Source organism: Octodon degus, unplaced genomic scaffold (genome assembly GCF_000260255.1).
Source record: "Octodon degus isolate 3935 unplaced genomic scaffold, OctDeg1.0 scaffold00457, whole genome shotgun sequence".
Taxonomy (NCBI): domain Eukaryota; kingdom Metazoa; phylum Chordata; class Mammalia; order Rodentia; family Octodontidae; genus Octodon; species Octodon degus.
Window position 1 is genome coordinate 252,215 of NW_004525033.1, and position 17,026 is coordinate 269,240.

At 36.5% G+C, this 17,026-nt stretch overlaps 1 protein-coding gene across 1 annotated transcript in view; it reads right to left on the bottom strand.

Annotated features, from left to right (window-relative positions):
• Positions 1 to 14,705, bottom strand: part of LOC101576230 (cytochrome P450 3A4-like) — a 43,240-nt gene extending 28,535 nt beyond the window's left edge. The window contains exons 1-3 of the mRNA XM_023708684.1: positions 14,547 to 14,705; positions 9,467 to 9,693; positions 5,221 to 5,383 (exon numbers count right to left, since the gene is read on the bottom strand). Coding sequence (XP_023564452.1) covers positions 5,221 to 5,383; positions 9,467 to 9,693; positions 14,547 to 14,705 — 549 coding nt within the window. The remainder of the gene's footprint in view (positions 1 to 5,220; positions 5,384 to 9,466; positions 9,694 to 14,546) is intronic.
• Between the last annotated feature and the right edge of the window lie 2,321 nt (positions 14,706 to 17,026).

Genomic DNA, 17,026 nt, shown 5'->3' on the forward strand with positions numbered 1-17,026 from the left:
AATAAGTACTCAGACAAAAGTCTGCTCTCTAGAATTTATAAATAACTAAGAAACGTCAGAACCTCCAAATTTAAAGACCCAATCCAGAAATGGGCATCCGAGATGAATACACGCGTCTTAAAGAAGGGAATAAATATATGAAGAAATACTCCACATTACTAGCCACCCACGAAATGCAAATTAAAAAAAAATTGAGATATCTTCTCACCCCAGAAGGAATGGCTATCATAAAGAAATCACCCAACAAGAAATGTTGGAGCAGCTGTGGGGAAAAAGGAACACTTCTCCACTGCTGGTGGGAATGTGGACTGGTGCAATTGTTATGGAAATCAGTATGGAGACTCCTTACAAAAGTTGGACGGGAAATCCCATTTAAACCAGCTATCCCTCTACTGGGAATTTTCCCAGAGGATCTCAAAACATCATATCATAGGGATATATGTGTGTCTATGTTCATAGCAGCACAATTTGTGATAGCCAAATCTTGGAAACAACCAAGATGCCCATCACCTGAGGAATGGTTGAAAAAGATTTGGTATTTTTACACAATGGAGTATTATTCAGCTATTAAGAATGATAAACTCCAAGCCTTTAATTGAAGTGGATGCCACTTGAACATATACTCATAAGTGAAATAAACCAGACACATATGTGTAAATGCCATATATTTTCCCTCATAGAAGAACTCAAAAAATAAATAAAAATAGAATGGTATAATACAAGTAAAAGTGAAGCATAATCTCGAGGACTAACTAATCAAGAGAGGGAAAGGAGAAGATTTTGGAAGCATGACAATGTCAAACCATATTATTATATGTAGAAGATGGGCAAGGCAATGAAAATCTTCAGAAGATTTTTTTAATCTATCTGTTAATTGGAAAGATTCTCACCCTGACTAACTATATACACTGATACCTGAGAACTAAGCAACTGCACTGCAGATGGTAATCTGTAATAGTAGCTTCATGATTGGAGTGCCTGTCATTTTGGTCTTCTGAACACGGGCTGCTTTACATGACATGCCAGTTGCTGCTATGAAGTCTCTTGGGTAGATGGTTGTTCAAAACGAAGGAGGTGGTGAATGAAAGCAAAAGACAGGAAAGGAATACTGTGGGACTTTCCTGCTTGAAGGTTGTATATGGTGAGATTTTTAGACTTATGTGCAAACATAAGAAGTATATAATTCTTTATGCCTATTTTTAAAATATATTCTACTTTTAAATGTTTTTGTCATATTCTGTATGGACTTAAAGCTCAACATATTAATACTTGATGAAAAATATCTGTTCCATATTATGCCTAAGATGTTTGATATGCAGATAGATAGTGAGGTTAATTTAACAGCCTAAGTTTTATGGTAATAACAATAAGCTTCTCTTCTGGAGGGTTAACAACCTAAGTTTGCAGACCAAAATTAGATGAAAAGGAGAGCTACAAGGAAAGCCAACATTTTGGTCCTAGACTTCCAAAGTCAATTAAAACTCAGGACATATGAGAACTTGTACTGTAACGTCATGTAACTCGGCAGTGTCCCAAATTTTCCGATCAAGGAGATTATGGGGCCAAAGAGGAAAGTGATCGATGATGTAGAGTGTGCCTAAGGAGAGTCACATGGAGAGAAAAACCTTCTCTCAGGCTTTCACAAAGAGCACATTGGCCAAGAAATGACCGTGAATCATCCACGTGGCTGACACTGACAAACAATCTGAGGTACAGGAGCTCAGGATTAACCCTGGGGGATTTCACTGACCTTATCAGACCCAAAAGCTACAACTCTTGTTGCATAGGTCCTGCTTTACCTTGCTCTTAACCATCCAGCAGAAAAGTATAAAAACAAAATATTAGAAGTAAAGCCATGCTGTTATGTTGAGCTGTAGGAGACTCAGCTCAACAATTTCTGACATTGCCAGTCAAGAGAAAGACCCAATACTATTATGGACTACTGGACTCTTTTAGATTATTTTGCTGAGTTATCACACCTATAATATTCAAATAACGGAACTTAACCAAAAATGGGTATACAGATGAATGTCCATTTTGTATCTGTGCTTTCAAAATGATTAAGATAGATATAGAGTTACATTCTCTTAATGAAGACAGTGACTTGTTCTAATGGTGCTTATAGATAGGATATCATGTCAGCATCTTGTACAACAATTAACCACTGGGAGAAATGTATGCAATGTGTTAATTATTGAAACTGTCCTACCAATTTGATTTGAAACTGTCTCATTGCTATTTGTTTATCAATAAAATTATGGAAAAGAAAAGAAAAGAAATATCTAGAAGACAAATGTTTACCACTTAAGACTCTCCTCATCATAGACAATGCTCCTGCTCACCCATGAGCTTTCGAGAAAGAACTGGCTGAAGAATTGCTATGGTTCTCAATTGAGTTCCTCATACCTAATCCAAATCCCCTGTTGTACCATATGGACCAACTTGAAATTAGCAATATTTGATTTCAAAATGCTATACAATGAGGAACTGTGTCTGAAGTGCTTCTAGATGGTCATAGATTCGAATTTAACCCTTAAAGAGTTCTGGAAGGAAAATTACATAATCCTTCCTGTGTGGAGTTCACTGAGAAATCCCAGCACAATGTCTCTCTGAGAACACCGAGATCTGCTTCTAAGAAAGTTTGCCCTAAAATTATACAGCAGAGAGACCTTGAAGGCTATGTAGAGCAGCCTGGGCCTCCCAATGTCCACATGGTTGGTGAGAATGTCCCTACAGCAGAGTCCATAGGGTTGCATGTAGACAGTGGTAATGTTGAGGAACACATAGAGGAATACTCAGAGGAATTGTTTACAAAGAAACTTCAGCAACTTCTTGCCAAGCAACAGAATGTGACACCAAGGAGCTTTCTGAAGAGGAATATGATAAGATGACACAGTATTATGGTTTGTGTCTAGTTGTCCCCCCATGGTCTCATGCAGTCATGGGGTAGGGACTTCTAGAGTTAGAGATCAGTTCATGATTAAGGCTGGGATTATGGGTATTAGTATTGCAGTGATTTTGGGTGTAGTACTACACCTAAACTTGGGCATGTGGCCTGAATGCAACTTAAGGGAGACAGACGTTTTCTCTATTGCCTATGTTGCTGCTACTCCTCCCTTGGCTCCTCTTGCTCTTTGCTACCTCCATGAAAAGTTGCTCTCTGCCATGAGCCACTCAACCTTAGAGCCAGCTGAGTGTGGACTGAAACCACCAGTAAGTGTGAGCTCAATAAACCTTTCCTTCATTCATTTTGCATGTCAGGTATTTGTCCCAGCAATGAAAGAGCAATAACTGAGATGGAATTTGGTACCAGAGAAGTGGGGTCATTGCTGTGGCTAAACCTGCCTATGTGTTTTACAGGCTTTTGGGTATGGTTTATGGGAAGAGATAGGAAAGTTTCAGAGATGTCGCGTATAAGAGAAGTGCTGGAACACCTCCTGCTGTTCTGTATGGGAAATTCTGGTCAGATCTTAGAAGATCAGAAGGCTAATAGAAATCCTGCCTATAAAGACCAGGCTGGGGAGGTTTCTGTTGTGAAAAAGGACTGCATTGGTTGTTGGACTCCGGATGACTTGTGTTACTGCTTGGCAGAATGTGTATCTGAAGTTTGCTTATGTCCAGAGACTGCCTGAGACTGAGATTAAGCATGGTGGACTGATTAACCTTTAAAAAGGTATTTCAATCAGCCAAATATTGGGCTAATGGTATGGCTGTTACTGGAGGCATTTTGTCACATTTACATTGAGAATCAATAGCAAAGAGCCCAGCAGGGTGATTTAAAATGTGAGTTTAGCCACAAAGGTTGCACCAAGAACCCTGTGGATTACAAAGACAGAGCTGAGATCTCCACTGCTCAGAATGAAATGATGGCCTGAGGGAATCACAGGGGGCAGCAGGTATCCACACTTTGCAGCCTGAGAACCCCAAGCATAAATGACTTTGCCTTGAGGAGAAAGCCACAAGGCGCCATGTTCCAGATTGGTGACAGCAGGCACGTCAGGACCCAGAATGGCACCAAGCCACTCTGCCTTGAAGCCAGCAGAGTATGGACTGAAACCTCCAGCAATTGAGCTAAATAAATTTTTCTTTCCTTCATTTTGTGTGTTGAGTATTTGTCCCAGCAATTAGAGAAAAGTAATTGAGACACAGAGGCAACATGATTTAGTGATTGTAATGTATGGCCAATGGCTGAGAACTACAGCCACAAGAGGCCTTCTAGAAGTTGTGGTAGAGAAGAACACCACTCAAAACTCATGATTATGTGATTGTTACAGTTCACAACTGTGTTCAACATATCTCACCTCCAGGTAATTTGAAACTAATTTAAAGCAACTCAATTTTTAAAAGACTATTTATAATCATGTAATATTAACCTACATGAAGTCTATGTGATCTTTATACTTGTTATGGTTGGGTATAGTTGTTTCTGCAAAGCCTCATGTAAGTCATGAGGTAGATATGGCTCAAGGAGCAGTGAGTGGCAGGGCCAGAGGGCCAGGGTGGGCCTAGAGTGGCAGGGCCAGTGTGGCACCAACCCTTAAACTGTATTCTTGGACTGCCCCCCCAAGGCTATCGGTCTTTCTGAGGTGTGACAGGGTCATTCTGGACACGGTTGCACCCCAGTGTCTTCAGTTGAGGCCGCCTAAGGCAGAGAGGAGATGTTTAGAGAAGACAGAGTCACTGACCCTCTCTCTTCTGTCTTACTATGTAATTCAGACTGTTTAAAACAATGAAACCTCCAGTAACTGTCAGCTAAATAAACCGTTCCTTCCTTCATTTTGAGTGTTGGGTATTTGTCCCAGCAATGAAAGAAGAGTAACTAAGACAATACTATTATATTGCTACATTGTATTCTCAGTCTACATGGACTCTATCTGATCTTTATATTTTTTGAATTACTATTTTGCTTCTATTTAAAAATAAAAAATACTTTTAATTAATACAGACACTAATCTATAGATTCAGAACTTAAGAGCCATTGAAGCCCATTTCCAGGGTCCAAATATGCCCTTTGATCTGCAGAACAAACTACTAGGGGCCAGGGAGATAGCTCAGTAGAATAAGTGCCTGCCTGGCAAGTGCAGGGTCCTGAGTTCAATCACCAGTACGACAAAAAAAAAAAAAACTAGAGGGTGAATGTTGATTTTTTTATGTGTGTGAATATTTTAGCTTAAAAGGAATTCCTCAATAAAACACAATGTGTACAAAAAGTGTACAGACCTGTGTTTCCTCACAAGGTTGCAAGGAAAAGTTCTGCAGGATTCTGATGGCAGCAAGTTTCATACTCATAAGAGCAAACCTCATGCCAATGCAGTTCCTTGGTCCATTCCCAAAGGGCATGTATATGTAAGGGTTGATGAGGTCCTTGTTCTTTTTACTGAATCTGGTGGGAAAATAGTCATTTGGTAAGTGAAATAAATCATGTACATAAGCTTAAATATCATATGATTTCTCTTATGTGAAAAACCCAAAGTATAAATAACAAGCAAAAAGAAGATAGATAATAAGAAGCAGTAGGGCGATAGAAGATTCCCAAATGGGAAAGGGTTTAAAAAATGGAGGCAAGAAGAAGGAGGGAAGCAAAAGGTTTAAGAATTTTTATGTGCATGCACCAAATTCCCACAGGAATGTAACCATTATGTACTACAAAATTTACTAACAAATAATTTTAAACTACATAAGAACAAGTGAATGAAACATTAAAAACCACAGGATGTATTTGTGGGCTGCTTGCAAATCCTTCTATAATTATTTTCCTCTGAGAATTATAAAATAAAGGCCCTTTCCACTTCCCCTACTATGTTGAAACTTCAAGTATTATTGAGATGAGAGGATGGGAATGCTGTTTGAAATGTGTCATTATACACTAGAATTTCATTCAGATTAGTGATACGTTTCCAATCTGAAGGCACACAGGAGTTAGACTGAATGAAAGAGAAATGCAAGTGAAAGAAAATACATAAATTGGTCAGATGTTCACTGAGGAAGAAGGAAAAACCTCTGTCAGTGATGAATTGTTTTTTGTTTTACTTTCACTTCTTTCCTCTCCTTTTTTCCTTCCCATATTGTTTTTTTTTTCTTTTTTTTTTCAGAACCGGGGATTGAACTCAGGCCCTTGCACTTGCCAGGGAAGCGCTTATTCCGCTGAGCCATCTCCCCACCCCCCTCCCCCATATTGTTCTCATCATGGTAATCTTCTCTACCTGCTCATACTGCACAACTTTTCCCTTTTTTTTCTTTTTTCTCCTCCCAGTAGAAGTTAAAGTCAGGCAAGGAATGTATGTCAGCAGCAAAGTGTCTGCCTGGAAAACATAAGGCCCTCAGTTCAATTTCTGGTACAAAAAATAAAATAAAATAAAATAAAATAAAATAAAATAAAATAAAATAAAATGGGTAAAATAAAATGATTTCTTTTGTACCAGTAATTGAACTCAGGACCTTGTGCTTGAGAGGCAGAAGCTTATGACACTAAGTTATAACACATGTCTAAAATCAGGTGATGTTTCAAGGGCATAGGATCGTTCATTCCTGGGTTATTATCACTGACTCCTTTGTCTATCACCTCCACCAGAGCTGTATTTTACTTAAATGTATTCATTTAGCTCTGTACCTTCAATGAAACTTAATTCATCATATTGTGTTTAAATTAGTGGAAAAAAAACTATAGATTTGTGAAAAGTGATGAGGGCACCAAATTATGTACTTTTAAGACAGTTCTTATACTTTGCAAAACATTTCGACATATTTACAAATAGTATGCTAAGAACAGGTTGGGAGTCCATGGAGGGTTGTGTCAGTGTGTGGATGAGACAACTAACATGGGTGGATGGCTGTTTGGGTAAGTGATGGGCCATGTAAACACATGAATAGTGTTATATGACATAGATTATACTTTAATATGAAAAATATTCTCCACAGTAAATGTTTTTCAATATTTAGGTTTATAACTTTCTGACCCCATCACTAACACTTTCTGAGCACTTGACTCAGTATTCCCCACAGAGTCCATTCAAGACACTTCAGGGAAAGTTCTCTCTGAACCATACACAGCAGAAGATTTAGCTTTTGAATGAGGGAGCTGGCCCAGGATGATGGTTGGAGAAAAGACCATGTCATCATGAAGAGGAATCCTCAGACCCTTTCAAGTGTAATCCTGTACTATTCAGTCGTACTACAGGAAATGGGAGCCACTGGATGGTGGAAACAAGCTTCTTAAAGCTGAAGGTAAAGTCAAAGGCCGCAGGGGAATAGTATAGAAACCCTAAAAGGAAACAAAATTTATCTATTTACACTAGTGGTTAAGTAAATTATGAATAATTTGTATGATCAGTTAAAAAAAGTAAATAGCTTGTAATTTATAGTAAATAAAAAGTAGTACATAATACAAGAAAACATTGAAATTCTTGTCATCAAAAATTTATATATACTGTACATGGATATATGTCAATCAGGAAGTATCTTATTTTCTAGGTGTTGTGGTTTGTATCTTGTTGTCCTCCCCAACCCCAAAGCCTCATTCAGTCATTGGGGCAGATTCTACAGTATGTTATTAATTCAGGAGACAACATGGGGATTATGGATAACAGTACTACTCTAGTTTCTATGTGGTAATCTGCATTACAATGTAAGGAAGGGAGAGAGGTTTGCTAGCTTCTTTAGCCACTACTCCACCATTGGCTATTTGGCTGTTTTCTGCTGCCATGAAATGCTGCCCTCTGCCATGTGCCTGTCTGTCTTGGAGCCAGCTGAGTATGGACTGAAACCTCCACAAACTTTGAGCTTAATAAACCTTTCCTTCCTTAATTTTGGGAGGCATTTTGTCCCAGCAGCACAGAGACTATAAATGGACATGTTTCTCTCTCTCTCTCTCTCTCTCTCTCTCTCTCTCTCTCCCTCTCTCTCTCTCTCTCTCCCTCCCCTCTCTCTCTCCCTCACTCTTATCTAATTATATATTTTGACAATAATTATCACTTTGTAAGTATAAAAGAAACTTCTAAAGACAAAAAAAAGACATACAAGCAAATGAATGTACCATCGCACATATTTTATCTAAGTTACTCTTCTCTTGTTGCTGGAACAAATACCTGACACCCAAAATAAAGGAACAAAAGGTTTATTTAACTTGCAGTTACTGACTGTTTCAGCCCATACTTGTCTGGTTCCAAGTCAGACTGGCACATGGCAGAGAAGAATCTTTCAGTTATGTTATAGGGTAATATCATTAAGCTTATCTTCTGGAGGGTTAATGACTTAAGTTGTCAGACCAAAAATTAGAGAAAAAGAAGGGCTACAAGAACAGCCAACAGTTTGGCCCTACCCTTTCAAGGCCAGTGAGAACTCAAGACATAAGAATACCTATATTGAAACATCCTATGGCTCAGTGATGTCCCAAATTTTCTGATCAAGGAGATTATGGGGCCACAGAGGAAAGTGATTGATGATGTACAGTGTGCCTAAGGAGAGTCACATGGAAAGAAAATATTCTCTCAGGCTTTCACAGAGAGCAAAGTGGTCAAGCAATGACTGTGACTCATCCACATGGCTGACACTTTCAAAGTATCTACAAACTGTGGTACAGGGTTTCAGGCTAAATCCTGAGGGGATTTGACTGACCTTGTCACACACAAAAATTACATTTCTTGTTATATAGACCTTGCTTTATCTTGGTCTTAACCATCTAGCAGAAAAGTATAATAAAGATGTATGAAAAGTAAACCCATATTAATAAGCTGAGCTTTAAAAGGCTCAAGTCAACAATTTCTGATGTTACCAGTCCTACAGATAATCCACTACTCTTGTGGACTACTGGACTATATTGGATTATTTTGCTGAATTCAAGCAACTACAATATTTAAATGGCAATGGAATGCCCTTCTCTGACAAAATTTAACAAAAAAGGGGATACAAACGAACGAACACTTTGTATTTGTATATACAAAAGTTATGGTAGATATACAGCCACTTTCTCTTAATTCAATGAGAAGAAAGATTTTTAGCAATAGTGCTTTGACAGGGTATCATGTTTGCATCTTGTACTATGAATCACTACTATGAAGACAACAATATGCAATGTATTAATTATTGAAACTGTCCTATTAATCAGTTTTGAAACTGTCTCATTGATATCTATTTCTCAATAAAATTTAAAAAGAACAATCCTTCATGACAGCTGCAAATAGGAAGAGAGCAAAGGGAGAAGTACCAGCAGTTCAAGCAGCTAGTTTCTCTTCCCTCCTTACATTGTAATGCAAATTAACTTCCCCTGGGATGGTGTAGCACTCAGGCTCATAATCCCAGTGGATCATGAGATAATCACAAACTCTAGAAGTCTGCCTCCTGACTGCATGAAGCTTTTGGGGGACAACAAGACACAATCCATAACATATGTCATTTCCAGTAGAAGACATCATAAAATATTTAGACTACTCTGGTTCAGAGTATTTTTCCCTTCCCAGGGTCCCAGTACCTTTCAGGGAGAAATTCATCAGGCTCTGACCAGTACTCTGGGTCCCGATGAAGAGCAAATGTTGGTATCATCACGACTGTCCCTTTGGGAATAAGCATTCTATTGACTTGCACATCATTCTTACAGACTCTCTCGAGTCTGTTAGCAACAGGATATAATCTGAGAGTTTCATTCACCACCATGGCCAGGTACTCCATCTGAACCAGGGCATCAAAGGTGGGAACTGCCTAGAAAAAGCAATATTTTGACAAATTGAGATTTGGAGTATATGTTTAACTCAGAGTATATAGTACTATATAATTTTAAGAGAACTGAAAAATAACTCATACAGGGGTGAATAATGGACCTTGAAATCCTCAGGTTTATCAAGGTCTGCTTTACATTTCTCATGAGAGAGTAAAAACATAAACAAATATGAGAGACAGCAACCATTATTCTCAGATAAAACATGCCATCACCTTTCAAAAAGGGAGCACATGTCACTCAAAAAAAAAAAAAAGAAAGAAAAAAGTAAGTCTGCTGTTGTAAACGAGGCAGATGATTCCTTCTTTGGATGAACCACAGTATTAAATTAACATGATATAAACAATTTGGGAGAATCTTATCCTTTGTACTTTCTTTGGCAAACAGTGACTCTTGTGTTTTTTAATACCAAGATACACAACATCAGTTACAGTAAAACTTCTAAGGAGTCTAAGAAATCACACTTTTCCTAACCCCCTGACTCCTGCTTTGAGGTTCAATTGTGAGCTCCAAAGAAAGCCTTTGTGCCCACCTCCTTGCCAAGCCAGTCATGTCAGCCCCAGAGGTAAAATGGCATCACATCCAATAGCCCTCTATCTTGATCAAATATGTGCAAAGGATGTAGGCACCATGTCACTGTCACTCATTTTGCCATAGCAGAGGACGTATTTCACAGGTTAAAAGGAGCCAGAGATTCAATCCAAAGCCCAGGTCCTCTGTGTAAGATGGCCTGGGCCCACTGGATCCTGATTCGACCCAGGCCCTGTGAGTGAGACTGCTCAAGGCCTGCCAGATCCTCAATCAACCAAGAGCCCAGACCCGGTCTTTGAGTGGAACTTTCTCCATCAGACAGGCCTGGTGTGGAACCCTGGTGCAGAACTCCCTGGTGAGAGGCTAGAGGCAAGACTCACTCAACTGATCCAGGAGCAGAACATCTTGCCAGAGTGGCACAGAGGGTTCACCTCCAAGGTCTGCAGCAGGAAGAAATGGAACACAGCAGCCAGATGCAAGACACACCCACCTCCACCTGGACAAATTTGAATTTGGTCTATCTGGACCTGGTACTAAGATAATAACCCTATCAAAGCTCTATATCAAAGGTCAAAAGACAATGCTATATAAAATGATAAAGACAAAGAGCAAAATGCATTCTCAGTCCCCAGCCAAACCCAGAACATTGCAGGAGATGATAGCATAGAAGAAATTGGAAATCATACCCATGAAATCTCTGAAACAATAGCACTGGATGAAAAAAAAAACTACAGAATGGTATAGAGGAAATCAGATCAGAAATAATTTCTGAAATAAAAAAATGATAAAAAAAGTAGTACTAAGTGCTTCTAAAGACACTGACAAAATAAAATAGAGGAAAATAGAAAAATGACGGAATCCTTGAATGAGCAATGTAGGAAAGAAATAGAATACATGAAGCAAATTCAAAGTGCTATACAGAAAATTAAAACCTCAATCACAAGCTGGCAAAACAGGCTGAATGAAAGTGAAAATAGACTTTCAGACCTTGAAGACACCATTGCTGCTAGTGAAAAGTTAAGAAAAGATCTCTTAAAAACAACTAGGATGTAGGAAAAAATAATTCAACATCTGCAAGATGATGCAAAATTGAACAACGTTAAGTATAATACTCATCAATGAGAAAGGAGTCAATATAAATGATATAAAAAGAATATGGACAGAAGTAATAGAAGAAAGCTTCCCAAATATGGGAAAACAATCTGACATTCAAGTAAGCAAAGCATATAGAACTCCAACATCAACCCAATTAAGACCACACACAGACATATAATAATCCAACTGCCAGAAATTCAGCACAGGAGCAGTATACCAAAATCTGCTAGGGAAAAGAAACAGATCATATTTAAAGGAAAATCCACAAGAATAATGGCAGATTTCTCTTCACAAAAAATCAAGTCAAGAAGAGCATGGAGCAAGGTGCTTCAAGTCTTGCAAGAAAACAAATTCCAACCTAGACTGATGTACCCTGAAAAACTCTCTTTCAAGTATAATGGAGAAGTGAAATACTTCCATGACAAAGAACATCTAAGGACTACTGGATGATATGAGATTATTTTGCTGAATTCATGCACCTACAATATTTAAATAGCAATGGAATACCCACTTCTGACAAATCTAAACAAAAAAGAAGATATGAATGAAGGACCATTTTGTATCTGTACATATAAAATAAGATTGATATACAGCTACTTTCTCTCAATTGAATGAGAAGAAAGATTTGTACTAATAGTGTTTGTGGACAGGATATCATGTCTACATCTTACACTGTGAATAGTCACTACAAAGCCAACAATATACAATGTACCTATTATTGAAACTGTCCTACTAATTGGATTTAAAACTGTCTCATTGCTATTTGTTTCTCAATACAATTAATTTTAAAAATCCTCAAAAACCACCAAAAAAATTTTTTCACAATGACACAGAGGTATACAAAAGTAGTCTTTCAATTATTTTTTGTATACAGCAGCAAAATATTTTCCTTAAGCATACTCTACAAATGCACTTCTGCACCCTATGGGGCATGATTCTATTTGGGTCTACAGGGTGGATATCAATAAAATAGCAGTAGCTCAGTCCCACAAGTGACATATGGCCACCACTAAGCATGATGGACACTGTCCATGTCCACAGCATACTAGAACTTTGTGTGATATTCTATCCCCAAACTGTTAAAAGTGCTGATCATATATTTGTCATTCCAGTATTTATGTTATGCTTTATTCTTAGTAATTCTTTGCTATCAAGAAAGCTTTTTTTAGCTCAATTGTTTTGAAATATTTAAATTTTAATTAATTTGTAATTAATTTGTGAAGATTGTTTAATCTTAATTACTGTTTTAAGATTTATACCGTATCGTTGACACACAATCTACTTATAAGAGATGGTATGATATTTTCTTCTAGTATTAGAAACTTTAAAAAGTACATTTCCATTTTCCACTGACTTTATATTCTTTCTTGTCTTTACACACACACACACACACACACACACACACACGTATGAAAAAATATGTATATATCCCAACATAAGATTGATACTGTTTTGTAGAAATCTTCAATGACCTTTTAAATGGGTTCATCTAATACATTTTACATAGTCCTGCATAACTACCATTTTGAGAGAACTTTATTCTTTATCCAGGACCATACAGAAACTTCTCTTGCCTTCTGGATTATGCTCTTTGTTATTTTTCATATGCTACTTCTGGAAGTATTTGAATATTTTTAGTTTGTATGACTGGAAAATATTTTACTTTTAGTTTTCAAAGGGATGTTTGCTAAGCGTAAAATTCAATGAGTATAGTTTTTTTTTCAGTCCTTTGAATTAATTAGTTTAGTTTCTTATACACTTGGTGGTTTTTTTCTAATGTTTAATATGATGCTATTTCATTTTGTTCTTCCATAGATAATATTTTATGTGTATGCTTTAATGATTTTTTTCTTTACAATTAGTTTTGGGCAATTTCATTTTTGTATCTTTGTATGATTTTATTCAAATTTCTTGTACAAAGGTTTCATTTTTATTGGAAATGTGGTGTTATAATTTCAACTAAATTCAGAAATCTTTAATCTTTAAATCTTTATTTAAAGATTTCATTGTATTTAATCTTTAAATATTTATTGCCTAAATTTAAAAAAAAAAAAGAGGATACAAATGAAGGACCATTTTGTATCTGTATATACAAAATAGGATAGATATACAGCTACTTTCTGTTAATTCAATAGGAAGAAAGATTTGTACTAACAATGTTTGGAAGGGTCTCATGTGTGCATCTTGTACTATGAATAACCACTATGAAGACAACAATATGCAATGTATTAATTTTTATTTATTTATTTATTTATTTATTTATTTATTTATTTGCTGAACCAGGGATTAGAACTCAGGCCCTTGAGCTTGCCAGGGAAGCACTTATTCCACTGAGCCATCTCCCTGGCCCCTGCAATGTATTAATTATTGAAACTGTCCTATTAATCAATTTTGAAACTGTGTCATTACTATTTGTTTCTCAATAAAATAAAAAATTATTGCCTACCCCTTTCTACTTCAGGAATTCTGATTATATGAATATAAGTTTCTTGATTTTGGCACAGAGCGGACTATTACATGACTGGTAAATTCTTCATTTTTATTTTGGAAAACTTTTATTGTTATATTTATCTGTTTGTAAATAATTTATTTACAATGTATAATCTATTTTTAATCTCATGCTATATATTCATTTCAGAAATATTTCTCTGAAATTCACTCTGTCTATATCTTATATATTTCACACTTCAATATTTGTCTATAACTTTAATATGCTATATGATTATTGATTTTCGATAAAGTTAATGAGAAAAAAAGTTTAACAACAACAAAAAAAGAGAGACAATGGCTCATCTCTTAGCTTCCTCATCTCTAGCTCTATGACTGGAGGTTAAGGATGTGTGCACAGAAATGAGTCAGCCTGCCCAACCCATCCAAAGGCCTCCTCTTCAGCTGATAGCAAGCACATCCAGTGACATCAGCAGGATGGTTTATCAAAAAGTTTGATATCAGAAAGTTTAGAAATAAGTGTTCATTATTACATGTAGTGGAAATTCTGTGGCTGGTTTTACTTGATATTATTGTGGTAATTGATAATGAGTACACCATGACTGTACTTCAAATAACTTTTACTTGTGTAAGAAGCATTCATTACCCTTAATTCTCTCTTTGTTTTGGTCTTTGAATCTGTCATAAATGGTTGGTGAAAGAAATAAAGGCCTACAAGTTTTCTTGTTAAGGAGACACCTCTTCCCAGGTACCATCCACTCACCTTATTGGGCAAAGTTTCATCAATCTCTTGCTGCAGGTTCTTCAGCACATCAGGGTGAGTGGCCAATTCATACATAAGGAAGGAAAGAGCACTGCTAGTGGATTCATAGCCAGCAAAAATAAAGTTAATTGATTGGGCTGCAATCTCCAGATCAGACATAGCTAAAAAGAGAGGAAATGCCTTTCAGGTAAAGCAAGTTAATATACACATATCACAACTTAAATGAGAAATTCATAGGAATGTACCAAACCAAGGAAGAAGCATAGAGAGGAATTTAAAGTCATGTTTGGATTGGTGTTCACCCTCAAATCCATTTTGCAGGGAAAACAAATAATTCTAATCTACTTTGTTCCAAGTTATGCAGTACACTTGTCTACTTCTCCTCACTGTGGCACTCTCACCAGTATCATAGCTGGTTCATTTCGCTTTTTTAAAATGTATTTGGTACTGGATCTACAGGGTATTCAGGATCTTACTATGGATATCAGACTCATAGTGCTCCTCTTGTTGTCAACCTTCCAAGCACTGGGATTATAGCCACCATGCCACCACACCCAATCTCAATCTCAGTCGCATCATGCCCTGTGGATGGGGCCAGCACAGCATCCCCAGGATTGAACTCCAGCTGCTGCACTCTGTCTAAGCAGGTGTATTAGTCCCTGAAGCTATCTGGCTGGCCCTGGTTCATTTCAAGAGCTAGCATTTTCCCCCTATGCCTCTTAGGTCACCAACCAAATACATTAGAATAAGTAAAATTTAGGGCAGCCTTGCCACTCAGGAATAAAATTAAATTAAATTATTCTATCTGAAATAGAGATCAAAAATTGTTAAAAGAATTTGTCAAACTGTATCTTCATTGTATGAACAAATAAAGGATCTGCCATATAAACATGTTTGAGGTAAATTAAGGGAACAATAGTAGGCCACAGTGAAACTCTTGCCACCCAAATTGTGGTCCATGTACCAATAGCATCTAGAATATTATTAAAAGCACAAAATCCTATCAACAAATAAATGAGTAATACAAATGTAGAATGTATACAGGATGGAATTTTAGCCATGGAAAATAATATCATGTCATTTGTAAGGAAATGATTGAATCCAGAAACTTTGTGAAATTACCCACATTTAGAAACGTGAATATCACATGATTTCTCTTATGTAAAAAGCCTATAGGTTAATGCATAAGTAATTAAAGTAAAAAAGAGACAAATGAAAACTTGAAAGTAGACTTCTGGATACACAAAATTGGTCAAATTGGAGGGAGAGAAAAGATTAACGGAATTGAAATTGATTAGTACATTAAATTCACATACCAACTTCCTACAACAAATCACATCATCATATAGTATTAACATGTACTAATAAAATGATTTTAAGCACAGAATTCCAAACTCCATTTCATAACTACCAGATAAGAATCTAAATTCTCAGAGATATGAGATTTAAGCACACAACCTTACTTGAGAAGCAGAGATTAAATCTTTGAGAAGCATCAAGTAATGGAGTTTTCATGGGCACAAGTTTTCATGGTGAATGATCTCAAGATGTATAGAAACCATAGAAAAAAGAAAAATCTGGAAGAATTATGACTAACCCTAATCTTACTTAACCCTAATGACTGAAACCTAACTGTAATGACTCAATTTTCTTATAAATTTTATTGAGGAACAAATAGCAATGAGACAGTTTCAAGACAGGTTAGTAGGACAGTTACATTAATTAATACATTGCATATTGTTGTCTTTGTAGTAGTTATTTATAGTACAAGATGCAGACATGACATCCTGACCAAACAATATTAGTACAAATCTTCCTTCTCACTGAATTAAGAGAAAGTAACTGTATGTCTATCTTATTTAATGACTTAAAATAGTAGAAGGAAGAATATAAATAGAAGACGCTGGGATAAACTATAGAAGAACAATATTCAGCAAGTAGAATCTGTAACATTTATTCCATCATGAACTGAATCTCATATTCCTTAGTACTTATTTCCTCTCTTTAATGTACTTTATTCTCATCCAGCACCCTTATAAACATTGGCCTCCCTCTTGATTTTGTTCTGATGAAGTTCACCACCATTAGGCAATAGTCTGTTTGAGAAACTTGGAATCATCACTTTCCATATCTGAAACTCTGAAATAAACATTGACCAACCATCATGAGACTGAAAGCATAAAACATTATATGGTAGAAAGGTCTATAGAATTATGATTTACCCATGATGGTGTATATGATTCTTTGAAAATTCAACAATCAAAATGATTTCTCCCAGTTAACGCAGAATTATTGAAACTTAAAATTACTGAATTGAAGTTGAACTGTAAATTGAAAGGTTAGATACTTGCTCTGCTGTGGATCCTCAATCATGTGTTGCTATTTGCATTTAATTTTCAATGAATTTAAGTAACATTTGAACTTTAGTTCTTTGATGGCACTAACCACTTGTCAAGTGTACAATAGCTGCATATTTCTAG